At 33.3% G+C, this 25,766-nt stretch overlaps 1 protein-coding gene across 9 annotated transcripts in view; it reads left to right on the forward strand.

Moving 5' to 3' along the window:
• STXBP5L (syntaxin binding protein 5L) overlaps positions 1–25,766 on the forward strand; it is a 377,555-nt gene that overhangs the window by 271,735 nt on the left and 80,054 nt on the right. For 5 of the 9 annotated variants that reach the window (XM_045502185.1, XM_045502182.1, XM_045502189.1 and 2 more), the window contains exons 19-20: positions 4,332–4,483; positions 6,461–6,532. In XM_045502185.1, coding sequence (XP_045358141.1) covers positions 4,332–4,483; positions 6,461–6,532 — 224 coding nt within the window. Of the gene's footprint in view, positions 1–4,331; positions 4,484–6,368; positions 6,375–6,460; positions 6,533–25,766 lie in introns of all 9 variants that reach the window. The other 4 variants (XM_045502187.1, XM_045502190.1, XM_045502188.1 and 1 more) reach the window with 2 other exon arrangements.

Genomic DNA, 25,766 nt, shown 5'->3' on the forward strand with positions numbered 1-25,766 from the left:
CTTAGCATAATGCTTTTGTGTTTCATCCATATTGTATATGTATCTGTGGCTTGTTCCTTTTCATTGCTGCATTATCCATTATGTGGATATACAAAAAATGTGTTTATACGATGGAAACTTCAGTTGTTTCCAGTTTGAGACTTTTATGAATAAATTTGCTATTAATGTTCAAGTACAAGTCTTTGTGTAATATTTGTTTACATTTTCTTGGGTAAGAAAGAATAGAATTACTGGGTCATATGGTGAATTTAGTTGACCCTTGAACAATACAAGTTTGAATTGCATGGGTCCACTCATACAGAATTTTTTTCAATACAATAATGTAAATATATTTCCCTTTCTTATGATTTTCTTAGTAACATTTTTTCTTTAGCTTATTTTATTGTAAAAATATAATATATAATACATATACAATATATGTGTTCATTGACTGTTTATGTTACCAGTAAGGCTTCCAGTCAACTGTAGGTTATTAATAGTTAAGTTTGGGGGGTATGAAGGAGTTAAAACTTATACATGGATTTTGATTGTGTGGGGGGTAGGCACCTTTAACCCCTGTGTTGGTGAAGAGTTAACTATATATATTTATAAGGCAAACTATTTTTTAAAGAAGTTGTATTATTTGTATTTCCAACAACAATGTATTCGAATTTCAGTTTTTCCACATAATTGTCAACACTTGATGTTACCAATCTTTTAATTCTATCTACTCTGATGGGATCAGTGGTTTTAATTTACATATTCCTGGTGACTAATGATGCTCAGCATCTTTTAAGTGCCTATTTCACATTTGTACATTTTGTTTGGTGAAATATCTGTTCAAATCTTTTGCCTATTTTTTGAAATCAAGTGTCTTATTAATTTTTCTGTACTATGGAAGGTAAAAATTTAAGGCTCAATTTTTTACTTATGGATATCTAATTGTTTCACATCATTTATTGAAGACTATCTTTCCTCTGAATTCCTATAATGCTTTTGTCAAATATCAGTTGACCATTTATGTTTGTTTATGGCCACTCGTTTCATTAAAATTTATTTTTATCTTTACTTCAATACCAGCCTGTCTTGATTCCTGTAACTTTAGAGTATGTTTTTCTCCACCTTCTTAAATATCTGGAATATATATTTTTAAGCATTTTTAATATCCTTGTTTGCTACTTTTATCATTTGTTTCATTTCTAGGTATGTTTCTTTTGATTTATTTTTTCCTTTGCTTATCAGTCATGTTTTCTGAATTCCTTACATGCCTGCTACTTTTTTTTTTTTTTAATTTTTTTTTCAACGTTTATTCATTTTTGGGACAGAGAGAGACAGAGCATGAACGGGGGAGGGGCAGAGAGAGAGGGAGACACAGAATCGGAAACAGGCTCCAGGCTCTGAGCCATCATCCCAGAGCCTGATGCAGGGCTCGAACTCACGGACCGCGAGATCGTGACCTGGCTGAAGTCGGACGCCTAACCGACTGCGCCACCCAGGCGCCCCTGCCTGCTACTTTTTATATAGTGGACATTGTGAATTTTACATTATGGTGGTATTTTGTTTGATTCTTTTTAATAGTGTTGGTTATTTTTCTGGAAGGCAGTTATGTTACTTAGAATAATGTCTCTAAGCTTTTATTTAAGGTGGAGTTCAGAAGAACTTTTAGTTTATGGCTAAATGTGTTCCCCACTCCTAAAGTGATACTTCTATATGTGCTTTTTTTTTTTTTTTTTTTGTCTATTAGGAGATCTCAGCAGTTTGTCTGGTAGTAACATGAAATATTCTCAGCCTTTTGATAACTTTGTGAATTGTTCAGCTTTATCTCTTTAGTGGTTTTTTTCCCAAGCCTGGGGGAGTTTTTTCACATGGATGCTCCAGAGGACCATTCTATGAGTCTGATATATTCTCCTTGTGTAGCTCTTTTCTCTCTAGTATTTTACCTCATAAATTCTGGCTGTTTTTATAGCATCAGAGTCTGATCTATTTCTCCTCAATTCAGTGCGACCACTGATCTCTCTGTGTTAGTTTCCTGTGCTAGTCTAGTCTGGAAAGTCTCTCCTCCATTCACTAAATTAGAACATTAGTTTAAATTAGAATACCCAGATTCCGGTACTGAAATGTTCTAAAATGTGGTGATGATTCCACAATTCTAAATACATTTTACTAGTAAGAACAAATATATTTAAAATCACAGAACTGTACACTTTATTTAAATCAGTGAATTTTATAATATGTGAAATATATCTCAATAAAACTGTAAATAAAAAACAAAACACAAGAAGAATACCTAGGTAAAGTTTATTTTGATTGTTATCCTTCTCTCATCCTATGTTGCCTGGTTGGTCAGTCTGTGCAAACTGTGTCTTAATATATTTTGTACAGTTTTTTATTTAAGTTAGGAAATTAAACCCAGTATTCTGACTTTTCAACAACCATTGCCTGACCTCCCCAACACTAAGGTATAACTTTCTAGTATTCTTATTTTTAATTCAAAGAGAAAAATAATCATTCTGGTTGATGTAATACATTCTACTTTCCTATTTTTTTTCTTGTCAGTATTGAATTTGGGAACTCTATCATACTTGTATAAGTTTCGAGATATGAACTTGCTATATAGTATGTAATATGTATAACATTGCATTTACTTATTATAATATTATAATCAGTTCTACTTACGTATGGAAATTTTTCAAAGTATTTTAATAACAATTTTCTGATTTTGATGCTCATTAAAGCCCTGAAAAATAGATAAATCTAGTATTATAATTCTCATTATAAAGTAAAGAAACTAAGGCCTGACAAAGTTCATTAATTGTTTTCAAGGTCACATAACCTGTAAATGATAGAGATAGAATCTGCTGACTTTTAAAAAAAAATTTTTTTATGTTTATTTTTGAGAGACAGACAGAGATGAGTGGGAGGAAGGCAGAGAGAGAGGGAGACACAGAATCTGAAGCAGGTTTCAGGCTCTGAACTGTCAGCACAGAACCCGACATGGGGCTCAAACTCACAAACCGTGAGATCATGACCTTCGCCAAAGTCGGTGCTTAACTGACTGAGCCACCCAGGCGCCCCTCTGCTGACTTTTATAACAATAGTTTTTGTTTTTGTTTTTGTTTTAGTTTCCAAAGTCTGTCTTGTTGGAAGGTGTAGAACTCTATGTGAAATAGCAAAACATCTCATATGGTAGAACTTTTCATTTGTTGTAAGGAAGGAAGGCTATGTGGTGGAGTGGAAAGAATCAAACTGAGAGTAAACCAATGGTTTGTCAACCAGATTCAATCTAAGTAAGAAAACAACACAGAACTTACATGAAATGAGCAAAACAACAGTTATGTAACTAGTGTTTGTTTAGTTTAGGGAGCAAACAGCACAAATTTACAATTGTTTAGCTAGAAGGCATGTTGTAAATTCAGAAAAAGAGAATTTGTGTAAGCCTAATAAATATTAAGACTGACCAAAATGCCTGCTTAGTGCTAAGAGCTGTTTTAATTTCTCAGGAGAAATAAAAAAAATTAATCGAATGATGTTTGTCTTTTAATAGGACAAAAGTTAATAAGTAGGACAAAATAAAAAAACAAGAGAGAAATTTTTAATTTTTTGTGAATGAAAATTGTATCTCTGTTTATATCTACTATGGTGTCAAAACCTTAGATATAGAAAGTTATTTTTTATGTAAATTTTGTGTTAAATATATACTGTTTAAGAAGAGAAATAATTTAGGGGTGCCTGGATGGCTCAGTCTGCCAAGTATCCAACTTCGACCTCGGTCATGATCTCGCAGTTTGTTAGTTTGAGCCCAACATCAGGCTCTGGCTGACAGCTCAGAGCCTGGAGCCTGCTTCAGAATCTGTTCTCCCCCTCTTGCTCTGCCCCTCACCTGCTCATGCTCTATCTCTCTCAAAAATAAAAAAAAAAATATTTTTACAATTTTTTAAGAAAGAAGAGAAATAATTTGGAGGTTAATAATTATAATTTTATTTTTAAAAGGCATCTAATTATATACCTAAGCATCTATAGCTATTACAGTATGCCATTTCTTGATCTATTTCCCCACTGCTAGCAAAAACATTTTATATGATTCTATAAAAAGATAAGACCAAGTTAAAGAGCAGATTGGGTAATCACTACTTAAATAATAAAATTGATGATAAAATATGACTGTATAATATGGCTATTATACAAGGTCACTCCATCCTGTGTAAAGGCATGGTATCCTTCCTGACGTTACACCAATCGCGACCTTACCTCCCCAACCCTAAGGCATTACTTTCCAATTATGTTTAATTCAGAGATTACAATAATAATGATTACTGTGATACATTCTAGCTGCATTTTTTTTTTTCTCTCAGAGTTGCATTTGGGAACTGCAATGGGTTGGCTGTGGTGGATTTTATACAGAAGACAGTACTGTTAAGCATGGGGACCATTGACCTATATAGATCAAGTGACCTATACCAACGTCAACCACGGTCTCCTCGAAAAAACAAGCAGTTCATTGCAGGTAGGAGATAAAACAAAATGGTTATGAACTTGATCAGTTCATCTGTTTTCTTACCTTTAGATTTCTTATCTTTCTTCTGTAATGCTATTCAAATGCATGGCAATATGAAGTCAATATAACTTATAATACTATGTAAATAAAATTGGGTGGAAATATAGTGAGAATCTTTGAAAGGATAAAGGAAGTGTTTAAACTTCAATTTGCTGCCAAAGTTAGGGAACACCTCAAGTTTCATAGGTTGAATTCCTAAGAAATAAGAGAAAATAAGAATTTATTAAATATAAAACTGCTGTGAAAATCAGGCTCTGTAGTTGAAAAAATTATTTGCAATAGTTGTATTTTAACAGGATAGTTGTCTTCTAATATCTCTTCTAATATTCAAAAATATAATTTTAAATATTCACTACTTTTAATTGTTTAAACTCCATATGCTAGCTGTCAGCTTTCTTTATTGGAGGGTGATTTTCTTGGAGGTATTTTCACAAATGCAATAAACATTATTAACATTTTAAAATGCTATGAAAGATAACATTTTGCTTGACAGGACCAATAAATTTGTATAACTATAAAGGAAAAATATATAAGGTTAATTAATATATAAGCAGAAATACTTTCTATATAATGCCAAATTTTGGTATGCCAAATTATCCAAAGTTTACTGAAATTTCAGTATTTATCCAAATAGTTGGCTTTGTAAACACTGACAAAATTTTGCATGTTTTCTGTCCACTGATATAGTTTAGTTGATAAAAAAAAATCAGTTGAGCTCAAAGATTTGCAGATGGAAATACATCTATAGTAGTATGTGTTTAGTTTATTAAATATACTCATGTAAAGAATATTTTAAAATAAAAAGAGAACATTATGATAGGTGTTATTTACTAAATAGCAAATGTGCCAAATTTAACATCCAAATGTTATAATAAAAGAGGTTTCCCTTTGGACTAATGAAAAATTAACTTGATATACTGAAATTCTTCCCTTTGTTAATCTTTTTTCTTTTTTTTTAATGAACCTTAACCCTTTCCACATTGCTAATTTAGACCCTTTTCAGGAGCACAAAAGTTCTCCTTCAGAATATAGAAGTCTCTTTGTTTCCTGCTAGTGATCTCAGCTTTTAGCATAATTTTAGGAATGCTGGAAATTTCAAATTGTATAGGTTCTGCCTCTACCTTTTCTGGCTTTTGAAAGGAAGGCAGAATAAGAGATTGTGCATGCATGTTCCATAAGATTACCTCATGATTGGGAAAGAGAAGATTGATTTTTTAAAGTTTATGGACTCTAGGGTAGGAAAATATTAGGGTATAAGAGGCAATACTTGCATACTGAAAGCACAAATTGAATTTGAAAAACTGGATCCTATGCCAGTATCTAAGTTACTTACTCAGTTTATACAATGGTATGACAAGGCGTATATTGTGACAAACAATATAACCGTTACTTAATTTAAATTTATTGAGACTCAATTATGATTAGAGCTTAGAATTTTGATGACTTTAAAATCTGGAAAAACTGTGATGAAGTCATAAACTTTGTTCATATTTAGTGTATAAAATGATTACAATGAATACTCATTTTATATTATAAAAATAAAATACCAAAGACTAAAATCCCTAAGCTGTCTTTTTAATACTGAGGATTGAAGACAACCATTTTGATTTTCATGAGGTAACATAAGTATTATTTACATGTGAAATACGTTTACTACATAAAAATCATATGACAAATATGACATCTACTCTTATATTTGATTAAATAAAATTACTATAGCACTGTCATCATTCATCTATCACCTCTTACTTTCTAATTGATTTATTTTTTTAATATCTCCTTTCTAATTTGGTTACCTAAACTTGCTGCAATTTCTTCATCTTGGCTGTTCTAGATTCTGGTATGAATCACTTCCTTTCACTTTAGACTATTTTTCTCTCTTTCCCCTGCCTGCTGCTGATGCTGATGTTCTGGCATGTTCCAAAGACAACTTTTGCATGCGTGGCCTGTCTAACTTTTATCCTGATTTAACGAAACGGATCCGTACTTCCTATCAGAGTAAGTTCTATAAAGGTTAGGCAAATAGCTTTTCTAAGTTTTAATGCCTGATTTAAACCCATACATCTGTGCTTAGTAATGTGTTTTTTAAAACACATTCAGCATGCATGCAAATTTTTGTTTTGTTATGGAAGTGCAACCTGATAATTTTAATAATTATATAAATACTTCAAATAGCTAATATCATTTATCCATTTATTCACACCCATTATTTCAGTGTTTATTACAAACCATGCAGACCATATTCTGTTAGTTCCAGAGTCACTGTCTTTTGTTTTGAGGAGGAAGAGCCATGGTGCCCTTATAAATAGTAAACCTGACAATGCCAGTATCAATAATAATTGAATACTTTCTTGTTTGGAAAACCTTATGCCATTGCTTATTTTTAAAAAGTATTGTAACAAGGACTACAGTATTTTCTTAAGTAATTGGATTTCTTAGACTTAGCTAACTTTCCTAGTTTCTGTTGCTTTTTTTTAAATAGAAAACACAAACACACTGTGAAGTTGGGAAATTAAGGTCACAAACCAAAAATCCAATAATATTAACATTTACCATGGTAGAAAATGCAAATTTGAAGATGGAGTAAGCAATTCTAAAAACTAGTTCAGAAAGAATGGAGAATGAAGGTATGATTGGAGGTGCAGATATTATTAGTGATATTATGGGCTAACATTCATTGACAAGAAGAGGTTTACAACATATTGATCAGTGTTATGTTAAAAAAGAAGGAACTGGAGAGTGTTATGCTACGTGAAATAAGTCATACAGAGAAAGACAGATACAATATGTTTTCACTCTTATGTGGATCCTGAGAAACTTAACAGAAGACCATGGGGGAGGGGAAGGGAAAAAAAAAAGTTAGCGAGGGAGGGAGCCAAACCATAAGAGTCTCTTAAAAGCTGAGAACAAACTGAGGGTTGATGGGGGGGGGGGGGGGCGGGTGATGGGTATTGAGGAGGGCACCTGTTGGGATGAGCACTGGGTGTTGTATGGAAACCAATTTGACAATAAATTTCATATTAAAAAAAAGAACGTTGCTTAACAATATATATAATGGCTTCATGTTTGTATAAAATAGGCATATACGTGTATACACACACATATTGTTTGTATTTTGAATTTCTTCAGACCTTGCCTCACCAGTTTGTAGATGATTAATCAGATCACATCATTAATAATAACCTAAAACATTGTCTTCCTCTAGCTAAAGGATACCAATTCCTATGAAATCCTTAAAATTTTTCTGGGAATGCCCATAGGGTGACTTATTTTTCATCATAGGTATTCTCTAGTTTTCTATTCTAGTAGAACACCCCCTTTTTGGATGCTTTTCACTGTCTTTTCTCCTGGTGACTTATGATAGAACGCTGATATCTATGTTGGCTTCTGCTGATCCTAAAACAGAAACCAATTAGGTATTATAATATTTCTTGACACCTGAAAATTATGTAAAATTTCATTTCCCCAAAATAAAGCTTTATTGGAATGCAGTCAAACTCATAATTTACATATTATCTATGGCTGCATCCATACTACAATGGCAGAGTTGAGCAGTTGCAGCAGAAAACATATGGCCCATGATACTCAAAACATCTACTATCTTGCTCTTTATATAAAAAATTAGCTGACTCCTACCCTAATACTATTCTTTCACACCCACTCGCTTCCACATAAAATGTTTCAGCCAAAACTTTTCCTGTAAATAGTCTCCACATGGTTTAACACACATACTGGAGCTTCTGAATCCCAGTTTAGCCTTCTCAGGGTTGGATTCCCCCAAGACTGTGTGTGTGTGTGTGTGTGTGTGTGTGTGTGTGTGTGTGTGTGAGAGAGAGAGAGAGAGAGAGAGAGAGAGAGAGAGACAGAGACAGAGACAGAGACAGAGAGACAGAGAATGTAGCCATCTATATGGATCAAAAAAGTTTCTAAACATGAGACTGTGGCTTTTACACATCTCTTCTTTTAGTTTTAATGTATTTTCTGACATTTCTATAATAAAAATGCAATGCTTTTAGTAAGAAGAGAAATTTTATGCTGAGGATAAGAAGCAGGAACAGGCTCTTAATCATGATTCTACAGTATCAACCACAGTATAGCAGTTAATGAAGTTCAGAGACATGCTCACTTATTCTGACCCTTCAATACTCTTATACAGCCTTCAGATTTAAAAAGCAAAGATTTTAAATCTTCATTCAGGGTACTCTAAAGTATAATTCCTATCTATATTTTCAAATGAAATTTCTACTACTCTTCTATAAAAACACTCCCCTTAAGCCAAGGGTATTTATCTTGCTATCCTTATAATTTATGCATATTATCCCCTCTCTGAAAACACCCTGCTCACATTTTACTTCCTATTGTAAACTTTTCCTCCTGCCATCAGAGCCCTGTTATGCCAATTCATTTAAATGCCTACAGTGCCTATAGTAGACATGGTAGAACATGAACCAGTTGGTAGTTGGTGTAGATTCATTTGTATTTTATTTATTTTTATGCATGTGCTCTACCTTTCCAAATGCATGGGAAGAACGTGAAGAGTATATCTAAAATTCTTTATACCCTCTATACCTAGCACAAATATGTGCTCAGTAGTTAAATGATGATGGTAGTAAGATAGAGCATGACAGCAGGCTCTTTCTGCTCATATGAACAGCCAAGGGATTTTTCAGATTTGACAAGGGAGAACAGAAATAGCTTCTGCAGTTATTGGGTTCACTGGAATTTTGCAAAACAAATAGTTTTTTCTAAACAAAGATCTGAAGTGTCAAGACAGAAGTAAAATCAAGTCCTTAGGAGGCCATTAAGAGATCCTCCATGTCTCCACCAGTGAGCTCCCTAGAAATTCAGACAAGCCATGGAATTTGAAATCAAATTTCTTTAAAGTCTTCTCTTGATAATCACATCATATGGGACTGATTAATGACTTGAAGGTATATCCTGGAATATGCTTTTAAAAATAAATTTTATGAAAACTTGCTTTTAATTTATTGGGTCATAAAGCCTGGTTATGTTTCTGTAGTTCCATTTTATTATAATAGAGACTATTTGGCCTTTCATGAATTATTTCCTAGCTTTCAGGAAAGCATATCTGCATTGTTCCTACTTGGGGAAACTTAATCCACTTCCACTGAGTGTCTATTCTATTCTGGGATTGTGCTCGGCAGTTTGACTCAGTGTTATATTATTTAATGGTCATTGTAACCCTTTATGGCAGATAGATATTTATCTGTAGATTCCTCTATAGATGAAAAAAAAATGAAGACAAAGGATATTAAATTAGTTTCTCAAAGTTACAATGAGTGGGAATTAGGCCTATCTGATGCAAAACAGACTTCATATGCTTTCCATTGTATTATTCAGTGTCTCTAAGTGTCTCAAAGTTTCAGGGTCATTGGAAATCAATCCCATAATACTATAATCAGAAACCACTTTTTTACCCAGTTTTTACCCACAATCAATGAAATAATATATTCAAAAACAAAACAATTTAAAATTATTTTTCACGATTGAGGAGATTAGACATGGTGCTCTCTGAAATCCAGTTTTTTTCTTTTATGTTTTATTATATCATGATTATATATTATATTTTATTACATCTCAAAGTGACACACATTCTATTTTGAACTTTATACTTTTATTTCTGGAGAAACACTTCAATACCAATCTTTTCCTGGGCTCTTTCACTGATCATTTTGTAAGATAGTTTAGGTTCCAAGGAACTGCCTACCCTAAATCTTTATTCCATCTGCAAATCTTTCACATCATAGAATAACAAAACTCTATGGCTTAAAGGAAATCTTTGTATTTGACAGATTATGATTTGTGGAACCAATAAAATGATTTGCAAAGAGCAGCAGGCATAGCAATCAGAGGTTTATATCAAGTTCTACTTTTTCTACTTAAGAAGTACTCATTATATCGGTAATCTGTGGCTAGTCATTTAACTTCTCTGAGTTTCTTTTTTCTCTAATATCAAGTAAAAATTATAATCCCTTAATTCCCTTAAAGACTTATGGAACTTTTCTTGGTTAATGTTTGTAAAAGTACTCTATAAATAGTAGACATTATTATTTTAATAAAAGATGAAACCAAGCCTCAGAGAGGTTAAATATCTTTTCCAGTATAACAACTGGTCTATGGAATGACTAACATCCAGTCAGCTGCCTCGTCAATTAGTGCTCCTTCTACTTGTGAAAATGACAGAAATTTTGCTAGTTAGAAAATAATAGTATGCTGCTTAAACCAAAGGAGTTGAGGAATAGGCTTAAGGTAGAACACTGTCAGACCAACTTGCTTGTGCATCAACTTCTTGTTATGCAATGGAAGATCCTTTAAAAAGTTTCAAGTCTATCTATAGATATTTTCCCACTCTCACTGCATGGCTTTTTCAGATTGTAGGGAATGGTAACAGATCCTGGGAACACAAATAGAAGCATAAAGAAAAATTGAAAGAAGAATAAAAGAGAACTAGCAAAGAGAGGCACATGAATGTAAAATAGAAATGAACTCGAGAATATAAAAAATGGAAAAGTAAAACAAAGAATAAGAAAGGAAAGAATGCCTCAATGAACAAAAATGAGCAAAAATCATGGTAAATAATAAATGGGAAGAGTTCATTTATTCAAAAAAATATTAAGCATCTTTTGTGTCAAACATTTTTCTAAGCACAAGATATACAGTGATGAATGAAATAATTATGGACTCTTTCCTCAGTTTAGAATAGAAAACATGTAAGGAATGCATATATGTAAAACATGTAAAGAACCCATAGATGTCCTATTATAATTGAAAAAAGCAAAGCCATCAAGGAGAAAAGTGAGATAAGGGGGAAAAGGTGGACCTATTTTTGAGAGTGTTATGAGAGAAGGGCCTATCTGAGGAGGAAATATTTAAGTGAAATTGTGTCAGATAAGAATGAAGCAGACAATGCCTTGGACTTACACGTTAGACCAAGATACAGACCAGATTAACGTCTTGCCTAAAATAAACAAACAAACAAAACAGATATAATAAATGAAACTATGGCTTTTTTTTAAGATGCAGGACATCAGGCAATGAAATACAGTAATCTCTGAAAATGGGAAACAAAAGAAGTGAACCCTATAACTACACACGTCCTGCCCTGAGAGTTTGCAGACTGCAGCAAAAGAGGAGGGGAAACCCTAGAGAAACCCAGTTGACTCCCTAAGTTAATGAGATGGAGATGAGAAACCAGGAAAACCAGAGCAACTGCAGTTCACAAAGAAGATCCCAGAGATCTATAGTTTCCTCCTCACCAAAGTACCGATCAACACATACTATGATGAAACTAACTAGGAATACATAAAGAACCATCTGAAGGGATTAAAGGAAACAGTGCCTATTCCCAGCAGCCAGACTAGAAAAAACTTCGAATTCACATCCACTTCTAGTTAACATTGTACTAGAGATTCTAGTGAGTGTAGTCAGGCAAGAAAAAAAGTTTTCTAAATTGGAAAAGAAGTTACATCATCTTTTTTTCATAGATGACATCATCATCCATAAAGAAAAAAATCTAAAGGATTCTACAGAGAGCTACTAGAACTAATAAGTGAGTTTAACAAAGTACAGGCCACAAAGTCAATGTATGAAATCAATTTTATTTCTATCTACCCAAAACAAACAACCTGGAATTAAAATTTGAAAATACCATTCATAATAGCATCAAAAATATGAAACATCCATAAATAAGACAACAGATGTGAAAGACCCAGATTGAAAACCTGAAAACATTGCTAAGAGAAGTTAAATACCCTTCAAATATGAAGAATTACACCATGTTCATGTTTCACAAGACTCAGTGTTAATATCTCATTTCTCCCCAAATTGCTTTGTAATTCAATACAATTCCAATAAAACTCTAGCAGACTTTTAATAGAAACTGACAAACTGATTCTAGAGTCCACACAGAAATGCAAAAGATATAGAGCCAAAAGAGCTTTTTTTAAAAAAAAGAGAAATGTTGGAAGACCAACACTACCTGATTTAAAGACTTTTTAAAAAAATAGTGTTATTGAACAGTTTAATGTCAGTCCAAACACAAATAGATCAACGGACCTTAATAGAGACTTCAGAAATATACCCACAAATATATTTGGACAACTAATTTTTGACAGAGGTGCAAAGGCAATTAAGTAGAGAAAGGATTGTTTTTCATACAAATGATACTTAAACAATTGAAAAATGTTAACTTTGATCCATACATTGTGACAAATTTTTTCAAAAAGTTAACTTATAAATAGATCATTAGCCTTAATATAAAACCTAAAAATTTTATAATTCTAGGAAAAGAGGAGATTTTTATGATACTGGGTTAGGCAAAAGTTTTTTAAATAACATGCTTCATATTAGAACATATGACTACACTGGACTTCTTCAAAAATAAAAATTTCTGCTCTTCAAAAGATAATGTTATGAGAATGAAAAGTTGAGCCACAGACTAGGAGAAAATATTTACAAAGCGTATATCTTATAAGGGATTTGTATGTAGAATAGATTGTTAAAATTCTAAAAACTATAATAAAGCATAGAACCCAATAAAAATATGCGCAAGAAATTTGAATAAGTAGTTCACAAAGGAAGATATACTGATAACATATAAACATATGAACAGGGAAGGAAACAATCAACAAAACTGAATGGCAACCTTTGGAATGGGAGAACATATTTGCAAATGACATGTCTGATAAAGGGTTGGTATCCAAAATCTATAAAGAACTTATCAAACTCAGCACCCAAAAAATAATCCATTTAAAAAATGGTCAGAAGACATGAGTAGATACTTTTCCTAAAAAGACATACAGATGGCTAACAGACAGATGAAAAACACTCAACAACACTCATCATCAGGTAAATACAAATCAAAACTGTAATGATTACAACAATGGCCAAATGATGGAAACAGCCCAAATGTTGATCAACTAATTAATGGATAAGGAAGATGTGGTATATATATATATATATACATATATATATACATATATATATATACATATATATATATATACACACACACATATATATATACATACACACACACATATATATGTGTATATATATATCTGCACACATACATACATATATACACATACATACACATACACAATGGAATATTACTCAGCCATTGAAAAGAATGAAATCTTGTCATTTGCAAAAATGTGGATGGAGCTAGAGAGTATTACGCCAAGCAAAGTAACACAGAGAAAGAAAAATACCATATGATTTCACTCACATGGAATTTAAGAAAACAAACAGATGAACGTAGAGGGAAAAAGAAAAAAGAGGAGCAAAGCAGAAAACAGACTGTTAGCTATAGAGAACAAACTGAGAACTACAGCAGGGAGGTAGGCAGGGGAATGGGTTAAATGGGTGATGAGTATTAAGGAGGGCTCTTGTGATGAGCACTGGGTGTTATATGTAAGTGATGAATCACTAAATTTTACTCCTGAAACTAATATTATACACAAAAAAAGAAAAGTTTTAAGAAATCAAATCCAGCTGAATATCAAAAATAATTAGAGAATATTCCAGAAATATAATGATAGTCCTTTATTATAATTCAATCAATCAATAAATTAAAGAATTAAACAATAAAGAAAAGCAAATGAAAAGATTCTCAACATTCATCATTAGGAAAATCAAATTAAAACTATAACGAGAGAGGTGCCTTGGTGGCTCAGTTGGTTGTGTCCAACTCTTAGTTTGCCTCAGGTCATGATCTTATGGTTTGTGAGTTTTAGCTCCACATGGGGCTCTGCGCTGGCAGCGCAGATTTTCTCTCTCCCTCTCTCTTTACTGGTCCCCAGCTTGCAATATCTGTGTCTCTCTCAAAATAAATTAATTAATTAAAAAAAACTACAATGACATATCATTGTACGTCGGTTAGAGTGACTAAAATCAAAAATGTTGATCACACCAAGTATTGGCAAGAATGTGGAAGAAACAGAACTCTCCCACCCTACTGGTAGGAATGTACAATGGTATGATCAGTTGGCAGGTTATTAAAGATTTAAATATACATTTATAACATTATCTAGTCATTTTATATCGTTATTTAAACTAGACAAATGAAAGCAGAAAGGCTATATCAATACAAACACATGCATAGCAATCAAACACTGAAACATTTGTAGTAGTCAAAACCTGAAACAACTAAATTCTCCAATAAGCAAATTTCTGTTATATCTGTTCAGTGGTTTACTAAGCAATAAAAAGGTAAGCACTGTTTTTTCCTTTTTTTAATTTTTCAAGTTTTTATTTAAATTTTAGTTAACATATAGTACAATATTAGTTTCAGGAGTAGAATTTAGTGATTCATCATTTACATACAACACTCAGTGCTCATCACAAGTGCCCTCCTTAATAGCCATCACCCCCTTAACCCATTCCCCTCCAGCAACTCTCAGTTTGTTCTTTACAGGTAAGAGTCTATTATGGTATGCCTCTCTTTTTTCCCTCCTAGGTATGCACTATTGATAAATGTTGCAACATCAATGAATCTCAAAATAATTACACTGAATAAAAGAATCCAGGCAAAAAAAGGTGTATATTCATATAAAATTCTAGGAAATGAAAACTAATGCATGGTGACAGAAAGCAGATTAGTGGTTGCCTGGGGGTAGGAAGGGGCACTTATGCGAAGGGCTGGAAGGAGGGTTACAAAAAGACACAAAGAAACTCTTGGGCATGAGGGATATGTTTATTATCTTGATCGTGGAGATGGTTTCACAGGTGTATACATATGTCAAAATTTATCAAATCATATACTTTATAAATAACTTGAGGCAGGAAATGGTGTATTCGAGGCAGAGTGAATAGCCTTATAAGAAGGTTCTAAAGGTAAAGGACTTAACTACCTTCTAGAAATAAAAAGAAGTCCAAGGAGGCTGGGAGTACAATAGAAAAGGACTGAAGGAAAAATGAGTTAAGATTTTGATGTCTAGATGAGCAGGAATAAGATTATACATGTCCTGAGGCAATTATAAGAAATCCCATTTTATTTTAAGGAGGAGAATGATATGCTTTTATGTCTTAAAAATATCCACACTACTGCATGAAGAAAATATCGGGGGGGGGGGGGAAGAGCAAAGAAAAGAAAAGAAAAGAAGAAGAAAAAGAAAAGATAGCCATTATACCAGTTAGGAGGCCATTGTGTACTCCACGCAAGAATTGAAGGTGGCTTTGACTAGGGTTTTAACAATGCTATTGTAGAAGAAAGGATAGGTCCAAATATCATTAGTACATTAGAGCTATTAATTATATTCAATGTGGAAGATCAGAGAGTGGAATCAAAAATTCTTCCCAGATTTAGGCTTGAGTCACTGATTGTGGTAGGGTTGGAGTAGGACATGGTAATAAGGAAAATAAACTTCAGTTTTAGACATGTTAGAATTTGGTATGTCTGTCATTTATCCAAGTGAAGATGTCACGTGGACAACTAAACAAATCTGAATATCAGTGCTGTTAGTTGAGTCTTTAGCATATAGATAATATGTAATGACATGGGAATAAATGAAATTACCTAGACAGGGGAGAAAGGGGAAACAGAGGGAGGGAAGAGGAGGATTATGGATAGAGACATTAGGAATTTCAACATTTACGTTTCAAAGAAGAGGAGCAGCTGGCCCAGAGGACTTGCCAGAGAAAAGAGAAAAAATGAGGAGACTGTTGCAGGAGCCAAAATAAAGGGGAATGTTTCAAGAAGCGATCAGCCATGTCAAATGCTAAAGATAGGATTAAGTAAAATAAGCTCAGAGAAGTGACTAGTGTGTCTTGCTCTGTGAAGGTTATTAGTGATTCTTTAAAAAGTAGTTTGTGAAAAGTATTGGGAGAGAAATCAAAATTATATTAGAGAGAAGAGTGGCAAATGAGGAAACAGAACAAGTAGATAACTCTTTCAAGATGTTTGGTTATGAAGGAGTAGAAAAAAGAAGTCAGTAACTTGACTGGAATAAAGTGTCAAGAGGAGGAATTTTTTGTCTTTCCATTTTAGATAAAGAACATATATTTTTTTTTTTAATTTTTTTTTTCAACGTTTATTTATTTTTGGGACAGAGAGAGACAGAGCATGAACGGGGGAGGGGCAGAGAGAGAGGGAGACACAGAATCGGAAACAGGCTCCAGGCTCTGAGCCATCAGCCCAGAGCCCGACGCGGGGCTCGAACTCACGAACCGCGAGATCGTGACCTGGCTGAAGTCGGACGCTTAACCGACTGCGCCACCCAGGTGCCCCTAAAGAACATATTTTAAAGTTAATGCGAATAGAGAGTGATCCATAGAGAAAGAGAGACTGGTGATAAGGGACAGAGGGGGTAACTAAAGGAGCAAAATCCTTAAGAAGGGGAGAAGGGATGGGAATCAGAACAGATGTAAAAGATTAGTTAATAGGAGGTTTTCTCTACTGTGATAGGTACATAAAAGAAAAAGAGAGAGCTACATAATAAGAGGAATAAATTGAAAAATAGTATGATTTGATTAAACAAATAGTTTTTTTATATATCTGATTTTCAGGTCTATATTTTACTTATTTTTTTTTTGAAATTAGTCTTAGAGTGTAAATTTTTTTTACCTCAAAACTTTGTGCTAGAAAGCAACTACATTGAACTGTAATTAGTGGGTAAAATATAAAGTTTCATCTTTGAATTTAAACAAAATACACAAGGAAATAAAAAGTAGGAGAGCTATTACTTAGTAATATGTGTGGATTTTCTAGAGTTTAGTGAGTAATCTCAGTGTGAGTCAAACAAATAAAACAAGCTAATATAACTTATGGCAGTGGTCTCAACCAAGAATGATTTTGTCCTCGATGGGACATTTAGCAATGTCTGAAGACATTTTTGGCCCTCACAAGTAGAAGAGGGGTGCTCTACTGGCATCTAGTAAATAGAATGTAGGTAAATATCCTATAATATACTATCCCACAGAAAAAAATTATCTCACCAAAATGTTAATCAAATTGGAAAAAATTCAGACCAGAGTATTTTATATGATAAGTGATAATTTGGTAAGAAAATCCCCCAAAGTATAGACTATTTATATGTATGGAGACACTTGTGTCTTAGTCTCTTAAAGAACTGATATTTTATTTAACATTCACAAGTTGCTATTTCAAATACTATCTTAATTATATTATACACTAAGATACATTATAGGTATACACTTGACCCTTAAACACTGTGGGGTTAGAGGCACCAACCCTTTTCTGCAGTCAAAAATCTATGTTTAACTTTTGATTTCCCCAGGATTTAACTACCAAGAGCCAACTAATGACCAAAGGCCTTATGGATAACAGTCAGTTAACACATATTTTGTATGTTACTTGTATCATATACTGTATTCTTACAATAAAGTATGCTAAAGAAAATGTTATTAAGAAAATAAGGAAAAGAAAATACATCATACACTATATTGCACTATACTTATTTATTAAAAAAAATTTGTGTGTTAGTGGACTCATGTAGTTCATACTCTTATTTTGTGCAAGGGTCAACTGTACATGCTTAAAATTTTTAAATAAAAGTTGATATAATTCACTGCACCCCAAAGGGGGTTTGTCTTCTGATATTCAGTTGTTTATTTACCATAAAATTTCTGTATCTGTTCTCAACCAGGATTTATTATATGTTTTCTTTTATATTATTATTATGCATTTTCTAATGAATCACTGTACAAATCTTCCAAGTTTAGTCAATTTGCTTTACTCTGTTTATATGTCAGACATAATTTTCTCCACCTAATCTCTGGGAGATCTCTTTGGGAAATCTCAGTATAATCTTTGGGAAAAGCACAATTATCTGGAATGTACTCTGAGTACTTCATTGGATACTTACTAGTATCAGGAATAGATTAATCAATTTGACTAGTTACCATTCTCTTGGTCTTCCATGTCTTCAGTCCAGCTTTCACAGTATTTCCAAGATATAAAATAAAACCAAGAGAGGAGCTTTCCATTTCTAGACAGGATGTTGAGATATGAAAGTTCATTCCTGTAATAACAACAATGATCGCAACAGTAATAAAACCCTGTGATAAATACAATGATAAAGTTAAAATCATACTTTTCTGTGGGGATATTAAAAAGTGGTGGATTCAAAGAAGGCTTGGTTAAGTGAATTCCAGAGTGAAAGAGACATTCATAGATGAGCAGAAAGCTGCAGCTGCTCCCATACTTGGTGCAAGTGACTGATCTGGGCACAGGTGCAGAAAGAAGTGGGCCTTCTATAGATGGATGGACTGCAAAGAGTAGGAAAAACTAGAATTGTACATCTAGCAAAAGTCTTATTATTTGTTTGTTTATTTAGAGTGCACATGTGCAAACATGAGCAGAGAGAGGGAGACAGAGAATCCCAAGAATCTCATGAACTGTGAGATCATTACCTGAGCCAAAATCAAGAGTCAGATGCTTATGGGGCGCCCAGGTGGCTCAGTCAGTTAAGCTTCCAACTTCTGCTCATGATCTCATGGTTCATGAGTTCGAGCCCAGTATTGGGCTCTGTGCTAACAGCTCAGACCCCAGAGCCTATTTGAATTCTGTGTGTTCCTCTTTCTCTGACACCCCTCCCCAACTCATGCTTTCTCTCTCTCTCTCTCTCTCTCTCTCTCTCTCTCTCTCTCTCAAAAATAAATAAACATTAAAAAAAAAGAGAGACGCTTAGCCAACTGAGCCACCCAGGTACCCCTCTAGCAAAAATATTTTAAAATAAAGGTAAATAAATTTGTCATGGGAAGACTTTCACTACAAGATATGGTAAAGGTTATTTTTGGTTTTGTTTTTAATTTTTATTTGAGAGAGAGAAAGAGCAAGGGGGGGGGTTGGAGAGGGGCAGAGGGAGGGGGGAGAGAGAGAGAGAGAGAGAGAGAGAGAGAGAAGAGAGAATCTTAAGCAGGTTTCATGTTTAGTGTGCAGTCCACTGTGGTATTTGATCCCATGACCCTGCTGGGGTCATGACCTGAACAGAAACCAGAGTTGGGTGCTCAACTGACTAGGCCACCCATGTGCCCCAGTATAGGAGGTTTTTAAGCTGAGGGAAATAATACCAGATGGAGATTTAGATATACAGTAAGAATGAAAAGCATTAGAAGAATAGATATGTGGGTAAATATAAAAGATTATTTTGTCATTTCTTAAAATCCCTAGGAGTTTATCTAATTTTTAAATTAAAAACTAACTGTATTATGGGGTTTATAAAATGTAGAAGAAAAATAAATGACAATAGTAACAAAGGATGGGAGGGACATAAACAGAATCATGTTATAAGTTTCTTTCATCATAAGAGAAATTATGCAATAATAATTAAAAGTAGATTGTGATGAATTATAGATGCATATTATAATCCCTAGAACCACCACTAAAAAATAAATAAATAAATAAAACAGAAGTGTAGCTAAGTAGCCAAAGAGAAGATAAAATAGAATACTAAAAAATTTGATTTTTTCAAAGGACGAAAAAGTGAAATAGTGGAAAAAGCACAGAAGGACATGCTGAAAAAAAAATGATAGACATAAACTTAACTCTAACAATGATTATATTATAGTAAGTGTAAATGGAGCAAATATCACACACACACACACACACACACACACACCCAAGAAAAGGGCAGAAATTGTGAAACGAGATGGAAAAAAAAAAACCCAACTATATGCTGTTTATAAGAGATGCACTTTAATTACAAAAACATACAAATGATTAAAAATAAAAGTGAAAAATAATTTTATCAAATTATTTATCAATATTAACCTCAAGAGAGCTGATGGGGCTACATTATGAGATAAAGTAGACATTAAGAGAAGAAGAGAGAGAGGCAGTTCCAAATTATAAAAGAATCACTTTATCAGAAAGATATTAATAATCCTATACAAATACAGACCTAATAAGAGGTATTCAAAGTATAGAAAGTAAACAAAAGAAAGAAAGAAAGAGACAAATATACAATCATAGCTGGGGATTCATTATTTCTCCTCAGTAATTGATAGAACAAATAAAGAAAAATTGGTAAGTATATTAAGAAAAAAATTAAGCAATCCTCTTAACCAAATTGACCTGACCAAAATAGCCACCTGTCACATACAAAGGGAAATATGCATTTTTTTCAAGTAGAAATGGAACATTCACAAATGTAGACTGAGTCAGGAAACAAGTTACAATGGATTATAGGGGACTGAAATCAAGCAGAGTATGTTCTCTGATCATAAGAGAAATTAAGTTAGAAATCAATAACAGAAATATATCTTAAAATCCCCAAACATTTGGAAATTAAGACTGTGTCATGGTTTAAAAAACAAATCACAGGAAATTTTTTAAATATTTTTGAACTGAGTGAAAGTATAAACACAAAATATCAAAATTTGTAAGCTGTTACTTAAGTAGTACTTAAAGGAAGAATTTAGAACATTATTGCTTATATTGGAAAAGAAAATATCAAATTAATAATCTAAGCTTTGTTAAGACACCAAAAAAAAAAAAAAAAAAAAGAACAGTGTAACACAAAATAAACAGAGGAAGGAAATAAAGACAGAAATCAATGAAATACAGGGCAAACAATAGAGTAGATCAATAAAACCACAAGGTGTGTCCTCAAAAAATTTACTAAATCTGTAAAACCCTAGTTAGATAGATAAAGAAGAAAAAAAATAAATATGATAAATTAAAAAGGGAACATCACTATGGATTCTACAGAAATTAAAAATAATAAAAGTAAAACTATGAACAACGTTATGCCTATAAACTGTATAGATGAAAGCAAGAGATGTCTTGAAAGAAAAAAATTATAAAAACTGACACCAAACACATTGGAAAATATAAATAGCCTCCTATCTTTAAAAAATTTTTGAATTCAAAATTAAATAACCACAACAAAGAAAACTACAGGCTTTGAATAATTTCACTGATTAATTCTATCAAACATAAATAACACTAATCTTATGCAAATGATTTCGGGGAATAGAAAAAAGAGTGAAATCTTCCCAACTGCTTATCTGAGGACAGCACAATGCTGAAACCAAAAACTTGACAAACTTAAAGGAAAGTACAGGCCAGTCTCACTTATGAACATAGATTCAGAAATATTAGTAAATGGAAGACAGACATATGTAAGAAAGATAAAATATAACCATGGTGGTTTTATCCCAAGAATAAGAGTTTAATATTTGAAAACCAATCAATGCAAAACAACTGATTAAGATAATAAAGGAGAAAATTATATGATCATCTCAATACATGCAAAAAAATCATAAACTAACACTTCTTTAGAATAATCACCAGAAAACTAGGAATAGAATATTTCCTCAAATGAATAAAGCCAATCTATAAAAACCTACAAATGACATCACACTTAATTGTGGAATATTGGATGTTTTTCCACTAAAATTGGTAACAAGCCAATGATATACACTCTCATCACCTTTGTTCAACATTGTACTTGAAGACTTAGTAAGGGCAAAAGCAATATAAAAATAATATGCCTAGGGTTTAGCAAGAAAATATTAAAACTCACTTTATTTGCCAGTGATATTGTGGTGTATTAGGACACCCAAAGGAATCTACAAAAAAAAAAATACAAAACAATATGTGAACTTAGCAACATCGAAGAGTACACAGTATACAAAATCAATCATCTTTCTATATAATAAAAGGAAACAACTGAGAAATTTATTTATTTTTGAAATACCAGGTACTGGATAGGGGCGTCTGAGTGGCTCAGTCAGTTAAACATCCGACTCTTGATTTTGATTCAGGTCATGATCTCATGGTTCATGAGATGGAGCCCTGTGTTGGGCTCTGCGCTGACAGCTCAGAGCCTGCTTGGGATTTTCTCTCTCCTTCTCCCTCTGCCCCTCCTTCACTCTCTTTCTCAAACAACAAAACAAAACAAAAATCAGGTACAGGATAGACTTCCAAATGGCATCTTGAGAAGCACCATGGACACATTCTCCAGAAAAAAAGTAAAACTGGTAAAAAGTATTTTTTAAAAACAGCAATCATTTAAAGCCTCTGGAAATTGTCCTAAAAGGATACAGAAAATAAAGAAATATTTATTCAAGAAAATCTACTGACACTTGGTAAAAAGTGTGTGTTTGATATTGAGCCACAACTTGCTGTATACCTCTCCTGCCTTCAGGTTGCCAGCATTTCTCATCCGTTCCAACTCCCAAGTTGCAAAGGACAAATTCCTGGTGAGTTAGCCAAGAGGTCAAAGTCTTCTCTCCCCTGTCAGTCCCCCACTCATAGGACAAAATGTCTACCCCAGGCATAGCAAGCTAAAATGCTGAGGCCTTGACTGCTCTCACCCAGCTTGGTCATAGGGCAGAGGTTTCGTGCCAGAAAAGTAGAGCTGAGAAGGCCAGAGGTTACCATCCCTGCCCCAGATCCAGACTAGTGGCTCAGAAATTTTGCCCAGAGAAAGAGGCAATGAACTTTGAAGCTCTCCCCAAAGAAACTAGCTTTATTTGAAACACAATTTGAGGAAGTTCAAGCCTAAGGATCCCCTCAAAACCAATGAAGTATTTGTTGGAAATCAAATAAGAGGCTGGCAGCTCCTCTTATTTAAGAGCAACCAGCTAGGCCAAAGGTGAGTTGGGATTTGAACAAACCTCAAATACTGGCTTCAAATATGACTTCTGCCTGAATTCGATTAGAATATTGAGTAATATATATCCTGGAGCATTGTCAAAAACAATAAAGCATTCACCTGGTTGTGACTGTGATAGCTAATAGCTGGATTTGATATCAATGAAGTGATCAGGGAAAGAGACAAAGAGAACCCTGCTAAAACTACTGTCATCCCACGGTGACAGTATACACACAGAAGGCTATACCCTCTGATAAGCAACATCAGAGTCTTCACAATGTAAGGGAAATAAACTTCATTCAAATAGTCTAGCCAAGTCACTAAACAAGCAAATAACAACAACAACAACAACAACAAAAAAAAAAAAAAAAACAGAGAGAGGGAGGGAATTGCTATACAGTATTACCTAATATGTCTAGTTATCAACAAAATATTGTAAGACCTACAATAAAACAGGAAAGTGTGACTTATTCACAGAAAAAACAAGGCAATAGAAATGGTCTCTGAGAGGGCTCAAATGTTGGATTTAATAAAGACCTCATAACAGCCATGAAAAATCTTTAAAGAGCCAAAAGACACCATGTTTAAAGAAGGTAAACTATAATGATAATGTCTCATCAAATAAAAAATATTAAGAGATTGAAGTTATAAAAAGCAAACAGAACTATCTGATAGCATACACAAGAATTAACTCAAAATAGATTAAAGACTGGACTATAAGATACAAAACGATAAAATCCTACAAGAAAATATAGGCAGTAAGCTCCTTCTTTGATCTGGGTCTTGGCAATAATTTTTTGGATTTGACACCAAAGCAAAGGCAGCAAAAACAAAAATATACAAGTAGGACTACATCAAACTAAAAAACTTCTGCAGAGCAAAGGAAACCATTAACAAAATGAAAAGACAATCTGTGAAATGAGAGAAAATATTTGAAAATCATATATCTGATAACAGGTTAATATCCAAAATATGTAAAGAACTTATACAACTATAGGAAAAAAATTTTTTCAATTAAAAAATTAGCAGAGCATCTGAATAGATATTTTTCCAAAAAAAAAGACATGCAGATAACCTGCAGGTACATGAAATTTGCCCAGCATCACTAATCATCAGAGAAATGCAAATCAAAACCACAATGAGATATCATCTCTTATTTGTTAGAATGGTTATTACCAAAAGAACAAGAAATAACAAGTGTTGGCAAGTATGTAGAGAAAAGGGAATCCTGTGTGCACTGATGGTAGGAATGTAAATTGGTGCGGATGCTTTGAAAAACAGTGTGAAAGTTCCTCACAAACTAAAAATAGAACTACCATAAAATCCAGCAATTCTACTTCTGGGTATCTATACAAAAAAATAAAAAACTAACTCAAAAAGATATATGCCACTCCCATGTTCATTGCAGCATTATGTACATATTTTCCAAGATATAGAAACAACCTAAGTGTTACCAATGGATGGAAGAATAAAGAAAATACGATTGAGTTACACACACACACACACACACACACACACACACACACACACACACTGGATTATTATTCAGCCATAAAAAAGAAGGAAATCTTGCCATTTGCAAGAACATGGATGGACCTTGAGAGCATTACAGGGCCCAGTGAAATAAGACCCATGGCATCACTTATATGTGGAATCTAAAAATGAACAAAGAGCAACAAAAATGAGCACATAGATCTGGGGAAGAGATTGGTGGTTTTCAGAGGCAGAGGGTGAAGCGTTGATGAAATGGGTGAATGAGGTCAAGGGAAAATAAGACCCAAATGGAAATTCTTATACAAAAGTACAGTACAAAAAGTACAGTAAATGAAAAATTTGCTAGAGGGAGTCAACAGTAGATCTGAACTGGCAGAAATCAGAATCAGCAAACTTGAAGGAAACTGATAAGACTGTGCATTCTGAGGGGAAAAAAATTAAGAAAAATTAACAAATTCTCAAAGAAGCTTAGGATACTGTAAATGTAGCAAACATGTCCATAATAAGAGTAGAAAAGAGAGAAGCAGGAAAATATTCAAAAAGTTAATGGCTGAAAACTTCCAAAATTTGATGAAAACCATTAATGCATAGGTCTAAAATGTCAGTGAACTCCAAACAGGACAAATGCAAAAATACCCACACCCAGAAACATCATAGTAAAAATGCTGAAAGGCAAAAAAATCTTGAAAACTGTAAGAGAAAAATGACTTGTCCCATACAACAGAACTCAAGTAGGATTAACAGTTCATTAGAAACAATGGAGGCCAGAAGCAGTAGGACAACATATTCAGAGTGCTCAAAGGAAAAACCTAAACCCAAAAATCTTATATCCAGCAAAACAATCTTTCAAAAATGTAGCTGAAATAAAGTCATTCCCCGATAAACAAAAAATGAGAGAATTTGTTGCTAGCATGGGCCACTTTATAAGAAATACTAAAGGAAGTTTTTCTCAGGCTGAAAAAAAGTAATGCCAGATGATAATTTGAATTCACACAAGGGGAAAAAGAACACTACTAAGGTAACTATGTAATTATAAAATAATAATATAAATGTACATGACTTCTTCTCTTAACTGATTTAAAAAGCCATTTATGAAACAATATTATAAAATTGTCTTGATGGGCCTACAGTATGTAGAAATGTAATATATTTTC

The sequence above is a fragment of the Leopardus geoffroyi genome, chromosome C2, assembly GCF_018350155.1.
Source record: "Leopardus geoffroyi isolate Oge1 chromosome C2, O.geoffroyi_Oge1_pat1.0, whole genome shotgun sequence".
In the NCBI taxonomy this organism is placed as follows: Eukaryota; Metazoa; Chordata; class Mammalia; order Carnivora; family Felidae; genus Leopardus; species Leopardus geoffroyi.